This window comes from Triturus cristatus, chromosome 7, assembly GCF_964204655.1.
Source record: "Triturus cristatus chromosome 7, aTriCri1.1, whole genome shotgun sequence".
Taxonomy (NCBI): domain Eukaryota; kingdom Metazoa; phylum Chordata; class Amphibia; order Caudata; family Salamandridae; genus Triturus; species Triturus cristatus.
This window is the reverse complement of record NC_140590.1, coordinates 139,601,462-139,624,753: the sequence shown is the minus strand read 5'-3', so window position 1 is coordinate 139,624,753 and position 23,292 is coordinate 139,601,462. Positions and strand designations below refer to the sequence as shown.

At 39.0% G+C, this 23,292-nt stretch overlaps 1 protein-coding gene across 1 annotated transcript in view; it reads left to right on the top strand.

Moving 5' to 3' along the window:
• LOC146809047 (uncharacterized) overlaps nucleotides 1–23,292 on the top strand; it is a 523,889-nt gene that overhangs the window by 29,967 nt on the left and 470,630 nt on the right. Inside the window, exons 3-5 of the mRNA XM_085615855.1 lie at nucleotides 3,502–3,813; nucleotides 6,440–6,757; nucleotides 10,623–10,943. Coding sequence (XP_085471981.1) covers nucleotides 3,502–3,813; nucleotides 6,440–6,757; nucleotides 10,623–10,943 — 951 coding nt within the window. The remainder of the gene's footprint in view (nucleotides 1–3,501; nucleotides 3,814–6,439; nucleotides 6,758–10,622; nucleotides 10,944–23,292) is intronic.

The window sequence follows — 23,292 nt, the reverse complement described above, 5'->3', positions numbered from 1 at the left end:
TATACCATAACAGATGAGCCCGCTCTTACCCCTACCCCCATTAAGAGCACAAGAATATATAACTGTTGTTCTTTGTGCTGAGCTGGAGAGCCCCACACACATGTAGAAACAATGAGGTATGGGGACATCACATTCCTCTTCTGCAAGAGGCTAGGTTGGTCTCCCAAACCCAACATAATAATTTTCAAAGCCCTTTTGGGCATTATCACTTCCTTTAGTTAATTATTGTTGATAACAGTGGACCTTGAATTAGAGATATGCACAGCACTTGCGTTACTTCTAAGAATTAAGGGGTTTATTTACAGGAGGCCTGCGCAGCTGGAGCATCACTTTTTTTGACGGTCTGGTAGCGCAGGCCTCTCAATCAAATCTATGAGGGAATGCAAAGCCACCCTGTGTGGCTTTGCATGGCCTCATAGATATGGAGTAGGGCCGGGCAGCACAAACAGCTGTGTTGCCTTATTATGCATCAAGGAGGCATTGCGGTGGGTGTTCCCATGCAAAACCCATGGATTTTGATGCTGCCTTAGATTTACAAGCTCACGTAAACCCTGGGGCATCACCAAAACCTTACATCTTCCCAGAGCAGGTGTAACGAGGAGAAACATTTTCATTTCTACTTGTTTCTTCCTCTTTCCATGTCCATTCTGCAGCACACAGACAATGAGGAAAACACCTCCATGGATTATTTTAGTGCAGAGAGAAGCCCCTTCCTGCACAAAAACAATCCTGCCAACAATGCAGGCATCCTTGCAACGTGGTGCAAGGGTGCCTGCATTGGCTGTAGGCACCATCATCATCATTTTTATCTTTAGTCGGTCAATCTTGACCATAAAAGCACAATAAACAACATATACAGTGAATTCACACTTTAATAAAAAGGTAAGGGAATCAAATTTAAGCAAATATATTTTCACTCCTTAAAATCGTAAGTTGAATTAATACAAAACCCTATGGAGTTGATCATACACACATTTCACATTACCTACAGGAATCCCTTAATACCAACCAAATCTATACTAAGCAATCAATCGGAACCTGCATCAAGGTCAGAAACATAGATCACAATGCATATTTCTTCCTTAATCTGTCGTAGGTAAAACAAAAGACAAACTTGATAAATGGTCTACCCTCTACTTGAATTGGTGGGACCGTATAGATGTACTGGTTATTACTCCCCAAATACTCCACACTTTATCCATGCTCCCTGTCACCGTTCCAACCAGTCTTTAATAACAATTTGTATAAATGAATGAATTACTTTCTTTTAAACAATAAACCTGCACACAATTGTGTTAAAACCTTTCAAATTCCCAAAAACGAAGGTGGTATTGGATCACCTGATTTAAACAAATAGCATATGTCATTTGTTATGCTTTCAAGCTATTGATCATACACATACTTCTAGGAGGCTATTATTAGAACGCAATCTATTGCACCTATTTCCTTTAACTGCTTTTCTAACTATCACAAACACTAAAATTGGTAAAATCTCACACTCTCATCCTTACTGCTACTAAGCTTGCACTACTGTCTTTTGATGAAAAGTTTAATGCCAATATGAGATCTCCTAAAAAGGTCTCACTTTGCTCACTTTGGTATAATCCCAATTTAAAAGTAAAAAAACATAATTCTTTTTGGTACTCATGGATTGATGCTGGTATTTTCTACATTAGTGATATTTGCCAAGGAGATATGTTCTGTTCCTTTAGTGAGTCAACAGCTAAATTCTATCTTCCTCAGCCTACATTATCCAAAATATAAACTGCTTTGTATTTATATTCTTAATGCTTATCTCAATCCAATACCATCAGCTAAAGTGTATGGTATGGAATAATGCATACATATTTTACCTATACAGGACATTTGGCATCTAAAGTTTCAGAAACCTCACTAGTAATACCTTCCCTATTACTGCTCTAGCATATAGATGGAATCTTGATTTAGATGTTCAAATGTCCACCGAATAATAGCAATTTGAATGAGTAATATCGCTGGATTTCTCCAGGCATCTCTTTTATAAAATAACAAGTTTTTTTTAATAAAACTCATTCTGGTCGCAAGTTCAGCTATTCAAAGCAAACTGTTGGCATTGCACATATACACTGGAGTCTTTAAATCCATACTCTTTGTTTGATTGTTCTAGTATTTTCAATTTTTGGATAGAAGTGTGGAAAATTATTTGGGTGGTTTTTCATTTTGAACCACCTTTGTTGTTCAGCAGTGTTATTTGTAACTCTTATGCTCTCAAATACCCACTTTCTCATGGTGATTGTAAGCTCTTTGATTTCCTTATCTCTACCACTGTTAAATCAATTACATCAAATTGGAAAGATGCTGGTTTATTGTCTGTTCATGCTTGGTAAGAATGGATAACTTTGTTTAGACATGGTTATTCTTCATTTGTATCTCCTTTTTTGTCTTTTTCTAATTATCTGTTTTATTATCTGTTCATGCTTGGTGGGACTAGATAACTTTGTTTAGACGTGGGTATTCTTTATCACTATCGCCATAATTTTTGGTCTGTTCCTAATTCTCTTCTTTGATTGTAATTAATAAACTATTTTGAAAACAAAGGATGTTCTAAAAATTCCTTCCAACAGACTGACAGTAAATAGGTTTTTATGAGCTGTACCTAATCTCTCATAACTATAAGTAAATGGCTGCACAGAGCCCAGCCAGTGGTGGCTGATTATTCTTTAAAGTTGTGGGGCCATGAGGTGTTTTTACATCACAAATTGACCTTGATTGAATTGAATGGCAATAGAGATAAATTCTTCCTTTCACTATGATACAGTCAGAAACTCGATAGGCTTGTGACTCGAGTTTCTGACTGTATTATAGCGAAAGGAAGAATTTATCAGTCAAAATGTAGAAAGGAAGAATTTATCAGTTTATCAGTCAATTTGCAGAAAGTATTAAATGCCTAAACCAAGCATTCCAAGTATTGCATCTACCAAGGTCAATTCTGAGGGTCTATTTACTTCACTGTAAGGCTTTACCATCAGCATATATGGTTAATATTTCACACCTGTTGTCAATATGATATTCCTATAACTGATCACCATAGCTAATGTATCTTACCCGAAGATATCTTAGGTGGCCTGCAGTGGTTTGCGTTAGTTTGCAAAACATGAAAATCAAATCACATAAAAATAAAATAAAGTAAGTCTTTACCAAAGATCTTTTTTACTCCCCCATGTCTCTTTCTCTGATCCTTTTCTAAAATTATGTTGTGTTGTAGTTCTACTACATCTTTATTTTGTATCTTTAGCACTTACAGGTTCACACCTGCACTCTTTGCTTTAGGCTTAGTATGCTTCAAAGTCCGATTTGCCTTATCTCATGTTTTATGAATTGTTTCCACATTCTTCTTTACACCCATCTCAACACAAGTCTTGAATTCTGCTCACTTCAGAATACATCTTTAAATGGAATATTTGTGTAGTTATCTCTTTGTTAATAGTCACTAAATTACTCATTCTATATCTTTTGTTACAGAAATTAACATATCGGCTCCACTTGCAATAGATGTCCTAATTACAGATGATATCTTGATATTGATTACGTACACACCCACAACCCTGATTCCCACTATTTCATGGACCATGAATGACATTACCCTGGTGTCTTGGGTTGTAAACTCCACAGCTCCAAAGATTGAGGAAAATTACAAAGACCGTCTCCAAATCTTCTACCCCGGCTCCATCACCATTTCAAAAGCTGTCTTCAACGACACTGGCAGCTACACTGTGCAAGTAAAATGGGCAGACAACATTCTGGCACAAGCTAACATTTCAGTAAATGTCTACGGTAAGTCGCTATGCGGGGATTTAGAGTAAGACGGTGGCCCTAGAAGCAAGATCACTTTGGAAGCTGTCATGGCAATTCATTTTGTCAAATTACACTTTCAGAACTCTGAAATACAACTGAAAAGAAGCAACACAATAATTAGTAACAAAATAATGTAAAGAAATACTATTGATCTGGAGTATTTGCTACATTTGGTGGCCTGGAAGTGGGTAAACACAAGAAAGGGTCATCTTGAGGAATAAATTGGGTGATGTTTCTGAAAAAAACGTTGATTTGAGTTATAGTAAAGAGTAAAGTCATATGTAGACAAAATGACTCTAAGGGGCATATCAGCAAGGCGGCGATAGAAAATTATCGCCGCTTTTGCGGCCGTTTTCGGCCGACAAGCGGCGATAATTTTATCGCCTAATTAGCAAGGTCACGTTAACGCGTGAAACCTTGCATTAGCACACAAAATCTTAACGCCCAGCTTGCATCTCTAATGAGATGCAAAGTGGGCGTTCCTGACCTAACATGACAGGAGAAATGTCGCTAAGCGACATTTCTCCTATCATCAAGCCCCACGCTATGAAGCATAGTGGCAAGAAAAGAAGCGATAACCCCTGTTATCGCTACTTTCCTGACGCCTGCTTCAGGACTGACTTAGCCGTGATGTCCTATGGAAGGTGGATATCATGGCTAAGTTTGTGAGGCCCTATCAACAAGCTAACGCCACATTTCGTGAGATTATCGCTGGGTTTCCAGCGATAATCTCACGTTAGGCAGTTAGCGCTAGGATTTTTATCACTTTTGAGATAAGTGTTGCTAATAGCACGCTATCTCAGCGATAAAAATCCACGTTAGCAGGCGATAATTATCGCCGGTTGTTGCTGATATGCCGCTAAATTCTTAAGTTTGGAGTCTGACATGTGACTCTATCTAGAATTTACTGTGGCCATTATTTGGAGGTTGGGCATGGAAAGGCATAGACTGTACCCAAGGTAATGGAGGGACAAGTAGTATTGGATTTTGATGCAGGAACTAAGATGGAGGTTGATGTTCATTCAAAATTCCTGCATGGAAGACTCGTTGTTGTCTCCAAGCAGTGCTTAGTTTGAGCCAGTGTTTGACGGTGGGGGTCACCGGTACTCATTTTTGGGGACCAGCAGTTATTTTCCCTCATCAGACATTTCCCGAGAGCAAGAGAGGGAAAAATACACACAAACGGAAAAGACGGAGGAGGAGAAAAACAAAAAAACACTATCTAGAGTGAAAGCAGGAACCTGCAAGAGTGAGATAAAGGGGCAGGAAGGGTCAAGTAGTGGATTAAAGAAGCCTGCAGTGGATTCCAGACTAGCAGCCTTGGTATCTGGTGCACTAACATTTAATAGTTTCAGCCATGGGCTTCTGGGCAAAGGCACTCATTATTTTACAGATTAAGCACTCTGTGAAAGATTTTGGCATGATCAAGGAACTGTACATGCAATTCTTTCATATTTCACAACATATCTATTTAATAGTTTTAAGTCATACTGAGAGTGTTGGCTATGGAAGTCAACCAAGCTCATTTGCATTAACAAAGAGTATTCACAAAAATGGCAATCACTGAAAGCCACATATTGTGGTCTAGAATGGTAGGTAGGTCAGAGTCTCAATGGAATAGCATGAACAGGGTCTGTTGTTAGATAACCAGGTTCAACTCTTAGAAGACTAGTACACAGAGTCTATACTCATATGAGATGTTACTGTTGATCACTAAGCCCGGGGCGGGAGAAATGCTCATGCCAGTACAGTATCCTGGAGACAAATGGGTGGTTGGGTGATGGTTTAGCACAGAGGGCCGCCAATTAGAAGTGGGGCAACAATTCCTATATCTGCTGTAATTCCTGTTACTGCACATATCGGAATTCACATTTTGTGGTATTTACTGGAATTTCTAGAATATTCCGCTACTAAATTTTACGAGGTCAAAACCAGTTGAAATTGGGGGTATGGGGCCCCCTAGTAAATAGAGATGTATGCCGTATTCGGTCCTGTAAGTACTACAGTATAGATTATAAAAGTTTGAGGAGAGCAGTGGTGGGGGATATGTAAAATGTCTATGCCATTAAGACAAAGAGGAATTTGCTCTGCTTGCACACCCTTCATATCCCGCAGGTTCTGCTGTTACGTCACAAATTGTGGGTCTCGCGGACTGTCCTGGTACAGCACAAGTCACATTTTTAATGGGTTACCAAGAATATATTGGTTTACCTACACTTTGTCAAATAGATGAAATAGTGAGGAAGATCCCTAGGAGTGCAAGACCGAAGACTGTAGAATGCCCTTATCACGTCCTTGATATTAGGTCCCAACAAACATGCTTTTTTGAAAACTCCTAATGATTGAACTGTTCAGACACATGTTCTAATAGGTCTACCAGACTACCAGGATGAGTGGTCAAGATCTTCAGTAATACTATGTGCATCAATAGGTTCTCTCTCCCTATCTTCACTTGCTCTAGCCACAATATTATCTGGGCTGTAAAGTAACCAAAGGTCACACGGAGCATTCTACAAAGTGCCATTCAAATGAAGAAACATATCCATCCCCTTCCCTTCTTGTAACATTGAAAGTGTTCAACTCATCTTTTCTTTGTAATTCACAGTTACGGATGTGGACATATCTGCCCCACGTGTTCTGGAAGTCTGGGAAGGAGACACGCTCTTCATACACATTGAGCACACCTACACCGATTTCATGCCTACTATCGTCTGGGTAAAGAATGAAATGAGACTGGTCACCTGGAAGGAAAACTCAACTGATCCACAAATTGATAAAGCGTACAGTGACCGAATGCAGATCACCTATCCCGGATCCATTAATATTTCCAAAGCAAATTTAAATGACGAAGGAAACTATACAGTGACTGTGGAAATAGACGGTAAAATCCTGGCAAAAGCCACTATTGAGGTGAAGATCAATGGTAAGTACACATGATGTCTGGATTTGAATTTCTATTTTTCTGCAACATATTGTCAACAGGCATATAAGTGGCTAAGATGTTTTTTTTCTATTTTACAGTTTTTGATGGCACAGATCTGGGCTTAGGAAATCACAGCACTTTACAACAGAACCACACGTTACACATTTATTTATTTAGACACAGGGACATTAACTGATTTGCCCAGAATCAATCACAGGGTGCTGAGCTGAGGCTGGGATTTGAACAGGTCTCCTAAGTTCCAAAGTCAGAAGCTGTAGTCTCTAGGCCATATTTCATCCCCAGGACTTTCTTTCCTGATTTCCCAGCCCACCTTTTCCCATGTAGGAATAGTTTTACACCTAGTTTTGGTCGTGAGAGAAACTTCTTGTCCAACATTCTACAGCAGGACCTGTGACTTTCATCAACAGGACAAACCTAAACACAGTTAGTGGTGACAAAACATCATCATCAAATGATGTGAGTCCACTACCATTTACCTTACGTGTATGTGTGGATATGTAAGATCAGAGTTACAGAGCAGTGGGGAGCAATCCATACATGCAAGTATATTTCATAAAAATGTTAACCTATATTGTGAACAAGAACAGCTGTATTGTATGTAACTTTATAAACTAAAAAATAAGTTACAAGGAGAATCCCCTATTGAATCAACCAAGGATGAGGTCTTGAATTGTCCTCTTTTGCACTTTCATTTGACTCTACAGAATAACTTTTATTAAATATTCTAAAATGTATGCATAGATTGCACCCCATTGCTGTTCAACCCTTCCTCCAAATAATTTGCTAGGATGGTACCTGGCATCTACTGGGTGACAGTGGCACTGGGCCACTAATTCCCCTTAAAAAACCAACTGCTTTCAGTAGCCAAGTAATATCAGTATTGCAGTGGGTGCAATGGACGTCCTTGTGACTTCAGAAGCAGAGGCCAATTATTGAATGGGAGTAAAGTCAGGCACACAAATAAACCAGTCTTTCTCAGGTGAAGGACATTGGCACAGGAGTATAGGTAAAGCTTTTTAAGTCTCTTAAATGACTATTCTTTAGCCATTGGGACAAATCCCCACTGTGAGCATTTGATGTTCAGAGTCACCATTATCACGTTAGTATGTATGTACAGCAGCAAAGCACAAAAGGTGAGTAGAAAAGTAAGGGTACAGCAAGATGAACCTACCCTTGGCAATCACTCCTGTTTCATAAAACTGAGAAAAGTTGTTTGAACTTCTATTTAATATCTAAACGCCATGAGGGGAACAGGAAAGATAACCAGTGGTCAGTAGAGACATCTCCCAGCTTTCCTACGGGCCAGGCCACCCTGTAAGATATTGAAGCAGATATGTGGATCATTTAATGACGCGTGACCCATTGTAGCAAGTTTGCACAAGCATCTTAGGCCCTTATTGTGATTTGGCGGGAATTTAGTGTGAAGCTACTGGAGGGCTGGACTCTACTTTACCTGCCAGTATCTTCGCATCAAGTTCTTGCCATTAGGACTTTTTTTCGTGAAAATTGGGAATAACTGCTTAGTTCCTGGGTTACCAAAATCTTTCTGGAAAATGGTTCCCTCTTTTGGCAAAAAAAAGAAATTTTCTGCCTCCTCTGAGCAGGTGGAAATTGTCAGTGCAAGGGCTGGTGGGGGGTGGAATGGTGTCTTAGGTGGGAAGAAGGATGCATGGCATGCTGATGTTTATCCAGGAGGAGCATCGTTACGTCACCTGGAGTGCCCCAGCGGCTGCAGGGCAGACAATGCTGCAGACTGCTGAAGGTGTGACAGGCACGTGTACCTAGGATGTCATTTAGCACGTCCAGATTTTTTGGACCCAATATTTTTGGACCCTGACATACTTAGAATTGTGTCTTCCAGTATTTCTCCTGCAGTTATCACTCTGAGTGAAATACACTAAGAGGGCCTTGGAGACTGTGATCAGAATGAGATAACATTTACACAAGAAGAATAGGTTACATTAGCTGACAGTGGGTGCAAAATGAGAATCCCTTTGTCTTATCTGTTTGACCCTCCCTGGCTTCTTCCACTCGTATTTTTCAGTTTTCTTTTTGCCCTCTATTGGTTAATCAAGTTTCTGACATTTGTTTACTTTCTCCTTCTAAATTACTTTCATACTGACTTTACATCCTTGTATACATTCTTCCTGTTGGTCTCTCTTATAACCTTGTGCACATTATTTCTCTTGGTTTGTCTTACAACCTTGAGGAAATTCTTCCTGTTGGTCTGTCCTACATTCTGGTGTACATTTTTCCTGTTGGTTTGTCATACTTCCTTGTATACATTCTAACTTTTGGCCTGTGCAACCTTGTGTACATTCTTTCTGTTGGTCTGTCTTACAACCTTGTGCACATTCTTCCTGTTGGTCTGTCTTACATCCTTGTATACATTCTTCCTGTTGGTCTGTCTTAAAAGCTTGTGTACATTCTTCCTGTTGGCCTGTCTTACATCCTTGTATACATTCTTCCTGTTGGTCTCTCTTACAACCTTGTGTACATTATTTCTCTTGGTCTTTCTTAGAACCTTGAGTAAATTTTTCCTGTTGGTCTGTCCTACAACCTGGTGTACATTCTTCCTGTTGGTTTGTCACACTTCCTTGTATACATTCTTACTGTTGGCCTGTACAACCTTGTGTACATTCTTTCTGTTGGTCTGTCTTACAACCTTGTGCACATTCTTCCTGTTGGTCTGTCTTACATCCTTGTATACATTCTTTATGTTGGTCTGTCTTACAACCTTGTGTACATTCTTGGCGTTGGCCTGACTGACATCCTTGTATACATTCTTCCTGTTAGTCTGTTACATCATGTATACATTATTCCTGTTGATCTGCCTTACATCCTTGTGTACATTCTTCCTGTTGGTCTGTCTTAAAAGCTTGTGTACATTCTTCCTGTTGGCCTGTCTTACATCCTTGTATACATTCTTTCTGTTGGCCTGCCTTACATCCTTGTGACATTCTTCCTGTTGGTCTGTCTCACAACCATGTATCAAATCTTCATGTCGGTCTATCTTACAACCTTGTATCCATTCTTCCTGTTGGTCTCTCTAACAAGCTTGTGTACATTCTTGCTGTTGGTCTGTCTTACAACCTTGTGTACATTCTTCCTGTTGGCCTGTCTTACATCCTTGTATATATTCTTCCTGTTAGTCTGTTACATCCTTGTATAGGTTCTTCCTGTTGACCTGCCTTACATCCTTGTGTACATTCTTCCTGTTGGTCTGTCTTAAAACCTTGTGTACATTCTTCTTGCTGGTCTCTCTTACAACCTTGCATCCATTCTTCCTGTTGGTCTCTCTAACAAGCTTGTGTACATTCTTGCTGTTGGTCTGTCTTACAACCTTGTGTACATTCTTCCTGTTGGCCTGACTCACATCATTGTGTATAGTCTTCCGGTTGGTCTGTTTCAGTTTAGATCACTTATTACTAAACTCCCTTCTTACTATTCTAATCCTTATTTCAATTCTTCAAAACCTGCTTTCTCCTAATCTTCCTCTACCCCGTGTCTGTTTTCCTCCTCCTCGACTCTGTTTCTTCATTTCTCCCTTGCTTCCCTATGAATTATTTATCCTCCTTTCTTTGATCTTCTTTGTTCCTCCTTTAATGTTGTCTTTTCTATTTATCTACCTACATTGAACTGCTTCTCCTCTCTGCTGCCACCTCATTTGATTCCTTCCTCAGATTTCCTTCTAAAACATTTCTATCTTCTTCTTTCTTCCTAAGAATGTTAGCTTCCTACATTTTGAAACCTTTGCTTTACTTTTCACTTTATTTTGCTCCCCCCAATTTCCACCTTCCTGTGCCTTCTCACCAAACTCCCACCACCTGTCTTGTCTCCACAGCTTCTGAAGTTATCAACATTTCCGCCCCGAAAGTACTCGACATCATCGACAGTGATGTAATTTCAATCACCATCTCTTACTCCAACACGATATTTCCGCCCACAGTCTCCTGGAGTGTCAATTCAACGGCACTTACCACCTGGGTGGTCAATACGTCATTACTGCAGATAAATACAACCTACAAAGATCGGCTGGAAATTTACTACCCGGGTTCCATCAACATTTCTGAGGCCGGGTTTTCAGATTCTGGTAGCTACACAGTGAAGGTGGAGGCAAAGCATGCACTTCCAGTGGAAGCAGTTATCCAAGTAAATGTTTATGGTGAGTTGGGTTCTCTTTATTTCTTTATTTATTTTTGCAATTTTACATAGCGCGGACATGGCCAGAAGGCATCACAGCACTTTACAACAAGCAGGATGCATGGGTTACAGCAGGTTACAATGACAGTAATTAAACTCGGACGTTTACATCAGTAGATGTGTGCATTTAGATGGTGGTTCATATAAGGAATGTAGTTCAGATCGCAGTGGCGAGAGTACTTATGTCTGGTTGGGTTAGATTAACTAAGATGTCTGTCAAATACCAGGGGCTTGTGGTCCTTTTTGAAGCTGATTAGGCAGGTGGTTATGTGTTGGTGGTGATCCAGCGCTACACTTTATAAGGGATCGGTACTCATTAATATTTTGATACAAATGTCCCATACACATTCACCCAACTCATAAATCCCTGTTGCACTGGGGGTCAAGGTTTTAGGATGGGAAAATAGTTTCCTTCACAATTTCGTGGTTAACATTTCCAAATACATAACTAGACCTGTATATCAACTCTCTTTCCTCTTGGTCAATGGACCAATTAGTTGAGTAGTTGATGGTATTGTATTATTAGTGCTATCTAACTATCTAACTAGCTAAATAATCTCAGACTCTCTGTAAGATTAATAAAATTTATCTCAAATAAATGTGAACAATCAATGGTCATCGCATACAGGTTACAAATTCAAACATTTAATCTTATAAGAGGGAGAGAAAACAATCAGCAAATGCAAATAGTGGCATACTCGTTATCAAAATTAACAATATGCATATGGAGTGGATAGATGAAGAGACATTAGTTTAAGCAAAATAATGTGTAATGATATACATATGACGGAGTGGATAGATGAAGAGACAAAAGTTTCAGAGACATAAATACATTTGCAAATAATTACGCAAAGTACAAGTCAGAAAGATAATACAAACCCAAAGATCAGTGAAATACCACCCCCCTGGCCAAGGAGGTGATTGGATTTCCCGAAATAGAGTCAGGGAACAAAAATTTCAGGAATCAGGAACTGGACAGGGACAGGAACAGCTAGGTCTCTCTGCAAACCTGACAGACAGTGACAAAATCACCCCTCTCTCCTCTCCATCTGACCTAAACGCATCTTAAAAACCACACCCCCAAGGCACCCCAGTTATACCCTAAAACCTACATGTCCAACCCACATTAGTTGAAACAATTCACAAATTTGACTGCTTATTGGAGGGATTGGGAGGTGGTTTGTCACACAACCATGATCATAATCATAATTCTGCATGCTCATTGTTCTATATCCTTTCACATGACATAATTCTTGACTCGTTCATTCATTTTATTAATTGTAACTTTTCATTATTTTCACAAACGTTTCTCAGCTACGTCCGCTGAAGAAGTCTTGGGCTTTTGCTCTTCATCAGCAGCACTCAGCGTTTTTGTCTAATTTTGTTGGATTTTCCATACTCTCTCTCTCTCTCTCTCTCTCTCTGCAGCCACTCATCTATCATGTCAATTTTAGGAAAATGCAGGCCCATTCGGCTCACTATAACGAATAAAACATATACATTTATTAATTACATGGAAAGGCACTTTTCACTGTTTACCACCCACCTTTGCACTATCCCCTGTTAATATTTTCTTAGCATAAGCTGCTGCAAAAGCGGCATTACTTATTTTTAATTTTAAAGCAAGTTGCAAGATGCGAAAATGCGGTTTAGTCATGCATTCATTTTGTTTCTTTCGAACCGCAAAATAAATGCGACCTAGTTCTTTCATGCATTAGTTCACATTAGTGCACGCATGCGCAAAGCGGTTTCCAGTGTGGATCATGTGATTTACATGTTAGTTTTCACTGCACACTGTTAGTAAGTATTATGGGGGTGTCAATTCGAGCAGGTTTTTTTTGCAAAACCCTACTCCATCAATCACCCCACTGATGGCTTCCTGGAGCCATCCTAAAATACCCACCATACCAAGTGTCATCTTTTATTTGTCTAAAAATAAGTATTCTTTTCTCTTTTCATCAACTTTTCATCTAACTCCTTCATCTTGTCATAGTAATCTCCTTTCATATCTTCTAGTTATATCTTATCTCTTTTACTCTTTCTTGCTTTTCGTTTGTTATTTGATTCTGTCATCTCTTTTCTTCCACATTTACAATTACAACATTTGTATATTGTTATTATTACTAATGCTACTCCACCTACTGAAATGATTGGCATTATTATTTTTCCTAATAAGCTACTTCCAAAGGTAGAGAACCATTTACGTACTGAAGAGAAACTCCTACCAAGTCTCTACCAGACACCGTCAACCTCCAGTTGGGTCAAATCTTCATATAATTTCGTAATATTCTTAATATATCCCTCAATACCTTTACTTTTGTCAGGGATATAAGTGCATCAGTGTTGAATTTTTGACATGGCACAGACTCCACCCTCTTTTGCCAGTAAGATATCAAGGGCAAGTCGATTTTGTAAATCCATGGATCTGATTGCAACCATTTCGGTGTCAATCATCAAGAACCCACCAGCAGTATCTGTTAATAAACGATCAACCACTGTGGACAGTTTTCAAATTTTATGTGAATTCAGAATGACTCCAACAGTGCACCAAAAAAATCTCCTATTATTTCTGAGAAAATCACTCTTTTATTGCGTGTTAGTCCTTATTTTACTTAATTGATTCTGTTATTATTTCTATCTACATGATAGACCTTTGGAAAGACAAATGCAAAATAACAACTGCCATACCAATGTGCAGGCAACCTGTAATAGGCTTTCTTACCACACACATAATGGACTCCTGGGAAAACAGGATCAGTTCCACCTTTCAATCCCCAACCTCCAGCAATTTGGAAAGTATGCTCACATTCACTAGGACCAATGAAATAATTATTATAGTTAGTTTCCAGTCTAAGCAAACAGATTTTCCCTTTTTGATACCAATCCAGGGACATTACAGTGTATGTCTCGCCCTTCTCATAATTTCCCTCTCTAAAAGCCCACGGTGGTACCTGTGACTTCTGGTCAGCAGCTTTTCTTTGGAAACCTTCTCTTCTGTATTCTATCATATCTATAAACACTTTTTCTTCAACCCGCAAACAACATGTTAGATTATTTTTGTAAGCATATTCTATATCTAATGTCTTAGTGATATGAAAGAATTCTCCCATATAACGTGCATTTTTACTACTGAAAACCTTATTCAACTCCTTTATAATGGGTATTTCTGAAAATACTATATCTATATTGGAATAATGATACTCCAGCTTCCCCGTCACGTAAAATAAGTAGGCCTGGGCGGCAAATTCCGTTCCGCTCGCGGAATTTGCGGAATTTGCGGAATTTCGCGTTCCGCGGAGAACGCGGAATTGCTCAAAAGTCTGCTTTCCGCGATTTCGCGAAATTTTTGCTTGTTCGCGTTCTCAAAATGCATGTTCTCGAGATTTTTCTCCTCGAGCACGCAAACAGCAATTGCGAACAAGAAAAAAGCATCGCGAACAAGCAATTCCGCGCGTTCGCGGAATTAGAATTTTTACCGTTTCGCGGAGATTTGCGTAACGCAATTACGCAAATTCCGCCCACCCCTAAAAATAAGCTGGTTGAAACACTGCAGGACACACAATATGTTAAAAGTAGGTGAAGATAGGTCAATTCCAGACGAAGGTAATTGCATGCACACATAACAATAACTCACATTCATTGTGGTAACATATTCGTATAACAATTTAGTAAAAACATTGAACGAGATATCACTAATTGATTTATCATGATGGAAAATACTTCTATCGGTTCTATGTTAGTATTAGGGGTTTCTTTAGTAACATCATTCACTCTTTCACTTGTTACATCATTAGTATTGCTTCCATTATTAGCTACCATTAGAATAGGTACAATGACAGTTAATAATATCCACATAAATGTTAGTAAAAAGACACTACATAAGCAAGCTTTAATACATCTACGTTTTAGACTAGATTTTGGATGTTCAGTCACGGTTGCTTCAGCCATTTTGTATTCGACCAAAAATATAAAAATCTATAAAATCTATAATACTCTCATTCCACTCTAAAAAAAAAAAAAAACAGAAAACAGTGTAATCCTATACTTCAAGGCTTTTCTTCCTTACCCTTTTCTTCTATTTCTTTTTCTTTAAGTCTTCTGAGTCGTTCAAATCATTTTGACTGATAAGTTTGCACCTTAATTTTTCACACAGTTCTTTTAAGGTGGTTTCAATTTGCTTTCATCAACTTGCTCAGTGTCAGTACTGTCTTTTTCTTCACTTGGATCTGAGTTTTCAATTTCTTCCAAGATTGCGTACGTCCATTCCGGTGCTGTGTATTTCTTGCTTGGAATTCTTACTCTCTTTGTTTTTTGTACAGAATCTTCTTCCGACTCTTCTTGTTCTGTTTGACTTGAGACCTCATTAATTTGCTCTGGTGTTCTTCTTCACCTTCTTTTTCTGGTTCACAGGTTCTACTTGGCCTTTCTTTTATTTGTTCTTTTTCTTTACTTGGTAAGGTCTGTTCCATCTGGGTTCTAAACACAAATTCCCCACGTGTTTCTTCACAAGAACCCACTCTCCAGGACTCAGATCATGAGCTTGATTCGGCTGTGTTGTAGTGGCATTTTTTCCAACCTGGTGAGACACAGAACGCACCAGATCAGCCAGTCCTCTGCAATAATCAAGTAATAGATCATCAGATATATTCATCAGTTTGTTCGCTGGTATAAATGCTTGTCTCATTGCTCTTCCCATCAGGATTTTATCTGCACTCAATCCCGTCTTTTTGTCAGGAACGCTTCTAATACTCATCAATACAAGGAGTAAAGAGTCAGGCCATTACAATGTTATGGATGCACACATATACCTTTCCTAACCTAGATTTTATTGTGCCATTAATCTGTGCATAAACCACTCCAGATGCTTCGGTTCGATAGGCACAATGCAGCATCTGCTCAATCTGTAATGCTGCACAAATCATCCAAATTATATCATTGTTAAAATGGGTACCTCTATCTGTTCCTAAAGTGACATAGCATCTCTTCCAACATGTGCAATTTCATGGGATAGTGATCTGGCATGACTGGTCTTTCGTCTATATAGACCCACACTTCATCCTCTGCTCTCTTTCTGCAGCCTGAATTTATCCAAACTTCCTTTTCCTCATCACTTGCTTCTTCCTGCAACTGTCTAATCTCATGCCAAGTTTCAAATGAAGAAGAGAACACAAGATGGCAATTGGTATTTTCCTTTAATATCCTTCTGTTTCGGACAATTAAACGCTACTTGATCTGTGTATCTGTTGCCCTTTGTCACATAATCATCTCCTGAATTATGTGCGGAACATTTCACCACTGCAATCCTTTTGGGCAATTGTAAAGCATTCAATACAGCTTTTACAGTTTTGCTGTTCCTTAGTGGGGAACCTGAAGAAGTCAGAAATCCCCTTTGCATCTATAGCTGGCCAAAATTGTGGACAAGCCCGAAACTATATTAACTATCAGTAAATATGGTTACCCTCGGGCTTTTGGAAATTGTGCACGCTCTAATCAGAGCTATCAATTCAGCAATTTGGGCAGAGTTTATCTCTTTTAAACAGGATGCTCCTAAAAGTCCCGATATGGTACAAACAGCAGAGGCAGAACACAATTCACCTGGGAAACGGCAGCGCACATGATCCAAGATGGCCGCCGCACCGTGAGCTCTGTTTCCTCACCTGCATAGACAATGAACTTTCTGACAAACGGGGCTTCCTCCAGACTTCATTTTTGTCCCTGCTGCTACATAAGCCTAGTGGAGGCGTTTGGCTGAGTTTCAGAGGTCTAAAACCTCCGTGTGAAGTGTGGTAGGCGTTTTGACTTTCTACTCACACAGGGCTCCTGCTCTCTGCGGCATCTCTGGCAGTCTTCCTCATAGAGGAGGAGGGCTTAATCTATTGGGCACCTCCTCTCCTCAGACGCCTTCTCATATTAAAGGGATTGCTGAACTGCCACTTGCCTGCCACAGCTGTTGCCTCTGTTGAAGCATTAAAGGGATGTTGCCTTTTATTATTCAGTGCAACTTTATTAATTCAGTCTTTTAAGTCCCTCTGGAACTTCTTCTTGCTGCCTGTCTTTAAATATTTTGTCAGTATACCATACTATACTACAGAACTTGTTATTAGAGGTGTAAATTATTTGTTTTGCTATTTGCCGGTCCCTGTTACCATTATGGAGTCTAAAATGCTGGCAAATAAGCATAAGCAAACTGTTTCATCTCCTCCTGCCAAAGCCAAAGCTCTTGAGTCTCAAGACGAATCATTAGCAAAAATCTTGTAGGAAATTCAGGTGATTCATATTAATACTTACACAATTTTCTTCGGATATCAAGAATATTCAGAGAGATATGACTTCCTTATTGAGGAGAGTTACAGATATCAGAGATCAAAATCCGTGATAATGCTGCAGCCATTACAGCTATGTCTCCACTCACTCCTCAGGTTGCTTGTCTCCAACGTTCCCTTCTTGAATTGGAAAATAGATATAGACAATACAACCTTCACATATTCAATGTTCCAGAGGGAGTTGAGGGACAGAGTTGTCGCCTATTCTTGGAAAATCTTCTCCCTAAGTTATTGAATATCAAATTTCCAGAACGTTTTGAAGGTGATAAAGCGCATAGAATTCCTTCAATTCGTAAACCTCAGCAAGTCAAACCAAGACAAATCATTTTTAAAGTTTTGAGGCACCATCACCTCTTCCTTATTCGAAAGGCCGTCCGAGAAATACCTTCTCTCCTAATTGAAGGAAACAACGTTTTTATACACCAGGACTTTGCAAAGGAGACAGTTCATATGTGACGACAATTTTCAGAACTGCAGCCTCGCTTGCGAGAAGCTGGTTACAAATATGGCCTTTTTGATCCCGCTGTAATGTGCATCTGGAAAAATGATGTCTCCAAGTCTTTCTTAGTTCCTGCAGACTTAATCAGATTCTTGTATCAGCATAATCCTCTTCTCATGCTCATGGATTCTCAGCCTTCTGGTTCTGCTGGCTACTATTCTCCACCCCTTACTGTAGATTGTTTTTTTCTTGCAGGTGCATATGATGGTGGATTCTTTTCTGTTGCTTCACACCTCCGTCTCCAATGTTCTATTGGTATGAGTTCCTGTAGACTGACCTCGCTTCATGTTGTTTGTCTTGTTTTGTTCTTTTTATATGGGCTGCTGTCTCTCTCTTATTCTTACCCATTACTTTTAGTACAATATGTCTACCACAAAAGTTAGTTGTTGCTTCATTAAATGTGAAGGGTCTCAGGCATCCAGTCAAGCGACGTAACATTTTAGAATATCTCCACAAATCTAATGTAGATATATGTTTTCTACAAGAAACACATGTTAATGACCAAATATTGCATACTATGTTTAAAGGTTGGGTGAGGCTTATAGTTTTCTCTCCTGCTGCAAAACGTAAAAATGGGGTAGCTATCTTTTTCTCATGCAGAACTCGTGCACAACTTTTGTCACATCATCATGACGCAGATGGTAGATTTGTTTATGCTCAAGTTCAAATTGACAAACTCATATTCATTTAGTCAATATCTATGCCCCTACTTCTGATGACCCTTCCTTTTGGTCTTTAGTCTCTACTGAGGTACTCAAAATTCTAAAACGTCCCTTATAATGAGTAGTGATTTCAATCTGATCAGAGACCCTTTGCTGGACCGATCTTCTGATTTTAGGTTTCGACCTAGCAAAGCGTTCTTTGCTTTGAAATCTTTCCTTTCTGTCACCAAATTGGTTGATTTTTGGAGATTGAAACACCCTACTGACAAAGATTTTACTTTTTTTCCTACGCTCACTCTTTTTCTAGAATTGATTATTTATTATTTTCACGTAACCTATGTCACATGATTAGTGAGTCGGCTATACATCCTATTACGGTCTCGAACCATGCACTAATCTCATTTTCTTTATGTACTTCTAATTACCATAATCCGAATAAAAGATGGAGCATGAATTCGGAAATAGTTCTTAACACAACAAACTCTAAAAAAATGTCCTCAGCTATTGCTGATTATTTTTTTAATAATAAGTCATGTGACACTTCCACAGTTATACCTTGGGATGCTTTTAAATCCTACATCCGTGGAGTTTCAATTTCTATTATGGCACACGAAAATAAATATTTCTACTCCCAGCTCACCAAATTAGAGAAACAGATTGCATCAGTGGAACAACTTTTTATTACATCTAGAGACCCGCAATGTAAATCCCAACTTCAGAAATACCGTTACGAATATAATTGTCTGCTTAGCAAAAGAGCAGGCTTCCTTATTTCAAAAGAAAAATCAAATTTCCATTTTAATTCCAACAAATTTGGTCGCCTGTTAGCAAATTATTTACGCCTCAAACGAGACAGAATTCAAATTCCTGCTATCAAAACGAGTAGTGGTTCATTGGTGACAGATGTTGAAGATATACTGAAAGAGTTCCTTTCCTTTTACTCTTCTTTATATCATGAGCACCTCGCCCCTCACAACAATGTTATAAATGATTTCCTTCACTGTTGTCCTTTACCTCAGATTTCTGATACTGACAGATTAAACTTAGAGAGCCCTATTGACATCAAGGAGGGTTTGGCAGCCATTAATGCATTAAATTCCAAAAAAACTCCTGATGGAATACCAGCTGAATTCTATAAATACTGTCAAGACCAGCTGTCCCCTTTTTTAAAATCCCTTTTTACAGACTTTGAACGAACTTCGAAGATGGGGGGATCTTTCAATGAAGCCACTATAATTGTTCTCCCCAAGCCTAATAAAGATCATACCTTAGTTTTACATTTTCGCCCCATTTCTTTAATCAATCAAGACTGTAAAATATATGCAAAAATTTTAGCAAATAGATTATCACCCTTAATATCCAATAATATACAATCTGACCAAACTGGCTTTATGAAAGGTAGATTATCCGCTCATAATACCCGTTTGCTCTGTCATGCATTTTCCCTTGCCAAAGATTCCAACTGTCCAATGGGTGTAATGGCTTTAGATGGTGAAAAAAGGCATTCGATAAGGTTAATTGGCAATTTCTATTCAAAACCCTAGAAATATTTTGTTTTGGTCCTATCTTATAAGTATGATTAAAGCATTATATTCAGCCCCCGCAGCCTCTATTTTTGTTAATGGTATATGTTCCGCCTCATTTCAGTTATTTAGAGGCACTCGTCAGGGATGTCCTCTTTCCCCTTTACTTTTTCCGATTGCAATAGAGCCACTTTTATGTTCCCTTCGTAACAGTGATGCTTATACAGGTGTTGTTTTGAAAAATACTACCATGAAACTCTCTGCATATGCTGACGATGTGTAATTATATGTTACTGATCCTGTTACCTCTATTCCTATTATTCTTGACATCATTCACAAATATGCTGATGTTTCTGGCTACTCCCTGAATACTAATAAGACAGAATTTTTTTCCATTTTTTGTAATTCTACAATGTTGACAAATTCTGATATAGTTTTGTCTCCAAAGAAACTTAAATATCTGGGAATAACATTTACTGATTGGGTTAAGAGTACAGTTGAAACCAATTGTTCCAGATTTTTATCTAACACTGGATAGATGGTTGATTCTTCATCTAAATTGGTGGGTTCGTATTGAGGCACTCAATATATCTATCACTCCACAAATTTTATACCTATTGTCCATGATGCCCTTTTCTTTTGCGTCCAGTTTTTATGTTAAGTTGTATAAATTATTTACTAAATTAATCTGGAATAATAAGCCCGCACGAATTAGCCTTCAGACTTCAAAATTGCCTAAACGTGAAGGTGGGGTGGGTCTTCCAGATTTAAACTAATATCATTTTGCATTTCTTGTGGCACAAAGTTCCTTATGGTTTCAGATTATTTCTCCTTCTCCCGCAGCTAAATGGCTTACCCTGGAGAAAAATATTTTAGCTCCATTCCCATTACCTGCAGCTCTTACCATGGCAAACAGCTCATTTGGTAAACATTCTCCCGTTATTGCTAATTCCAAACTTGCCATCATGACGCAGATGGTAGATTTGTTTATGCTCAAGTTCAAATTGACAAACTCATATTCATTTAGTCAATATCTATGCCCCTACTTCTGATGACCCTTCCTTTTGGTCTTTAGTCTCTACTGAGGTACTCAAAATTGTTAAAACGTCCCTTATAATGAGTAGTGATTTCAATCTGATCAGAGACCCTTTGCTGGACCGAGCTTCTGATTTTAGGTTTCGACCTAGCAAAGCGTTCTTTGCTTTGAAATCTTTCCTTTCTGTCACCAAATTGGTTGATTTTTGGAGATTGAAACACCCTACTGACAAAGATTTCATGATAAACCTGTTACAGAGCTGGCGTCTTGACTCTTGGAAACCTGTTTGTACCACTCAACTGGTTTCTCCCTTAGCCTGGGAAAATAATTCGTAAAGGATAATATATCTTGTCTCATCCAAGGAACGTGAACATATCCACCACCTGGAACTTCTCTCATAGGACATGGCCTTTCAACTTATTCTGTCTCTCTTAACAGAAACAAAGATGCTCCTTTACCAACTGCCTCTTCTTTCTTTTTCATCCATTTACCTTTCCATCGTCCTACCTCTCCCCATTTTTTTCAGAATATTCATCAACTCTTTTATCTGTAGTCTTTTTCCAGATGCATTCAAACTTTCCAAATTCTTATCAGTAAAATCCATCCTGTATGTTTTCTGCAACAACTTCGACTTCCCTATATCTACTCCATATTCTCTAGCAGCCTCTGTTATTTTCTCATGAAGATTTCTCGCTCTCCAGGTAATATTGTTTCACAAAAACAACAGTTCTTCATCTCGGTAAGTCCCTGGTCTCTCTAGACTGATTGTCATCTCTTCCAAATCTACTCTCAATTGGCTCACATTTATACTCTGTGGTTGAGGTTTACGTTTTCCCATTCCCTTTATCCAATCATCTAATTCATCTGGTGAAGGACCTACTGAACTCTCTGACATTGGCGTGATATGCGGCTCTATTCTCCTCAGGCCATTGGTGTACTTCTCTTAGGGGTTTCAGTTATCATCTCACAAACCGCAATATCTAACAACGAAGTGTTCCTGTCAGTCCATCCATCCTCATCCTCTACCATCACCAATTCATCCCTTACACTACTCTTTGGAACTACCAACGTATGTACTTTTGATATTTTCTGTTTCTCTCCATACAACGGAATTATGGGACCGATTTTTACCGGTACTGTCAATGCTTCTGCATTTGAACTTAACTGATTTATTTTCTCGGTCAGTTCTGCTTTTAACTTATTCAACATGTCTATTTTATTTTCTTGTACTACTTTAGTTATTTTCGGGACCTGTGGAATCAATGCTGTTCTCATTAAGAGTGCAGTTGGAATCACTTCACCTGAACTTTTTTGGTAAGGGGGAAGTCTTTTGATCAAAATGTCATCTAACAACTCATCACCAGAATCGTTTGGGTCATAGCCTAATCCCGAAGTCTCTATATGTTTCTTTTTCTCTTTACATTCACCTCCTGTCTGATGTTCTGCAACTAGAACTGGGTACAAACCCTCAGTTACCACAGCTCTCCGCCATTTTTTCATTTTATCTTCACTTCTCTCAAAAGGCTATCTAATCATTACATTTCTGTATCTCCAGCCGCCTCGATATTTCTCTCTTTCTAATGCTTCTACTTCCCATTCTTCTAATGCTTCATACTGTGTAGGTCTGAGATTTGGCTCTAGAAAGTTCATTCGATCTCTCAGATTCTGCAAAATCCTTACATTAAATGAACCATGATGTGGGAAAGCTATAACACCATCATCCTTTGTGTATTTCACCCAATTCTCTAACCAAGTACACATATGGTATCCTGGCTCCAACATCATATATGAATCAGGCGTTCTTGGAGGTGGAATAGGAATTCCCTCTCTAGTCACTATTGGTTTGTACTTCTTAAAGAAATTCTTTATTTTCTTGAGCAACTTCATTTTCCGACTCTTTTTGATAATGTATCCCAGCAAAACAACAAGGAAACCTTTCCGTATTTCTACTTATTCTATTTGTCTGTTCTCATCCTATACCAGCGCAACTCACACCAACTGTCCAATCAAAGCTCCACTACGTAAGCAACGTCTCGACCAATAGAAATGAGGTTCACAATCCAGAAATATTGTATGTACCTGTTGAACTGTAGGTCCCTTCCGAAACACAGCACGGAAATTGCCCTGCTGTTAGAAGAACGGAAACCGGACGCCATCTTCCTGACGGAGACATGGCTCACCCCCCACTCTGAGCCGTACCTAGTCACAGCTTTACCCCCTGGCTATCAAATCCACAGGCTAGACCGGTCGGAAGGGAGAGGACGAGGC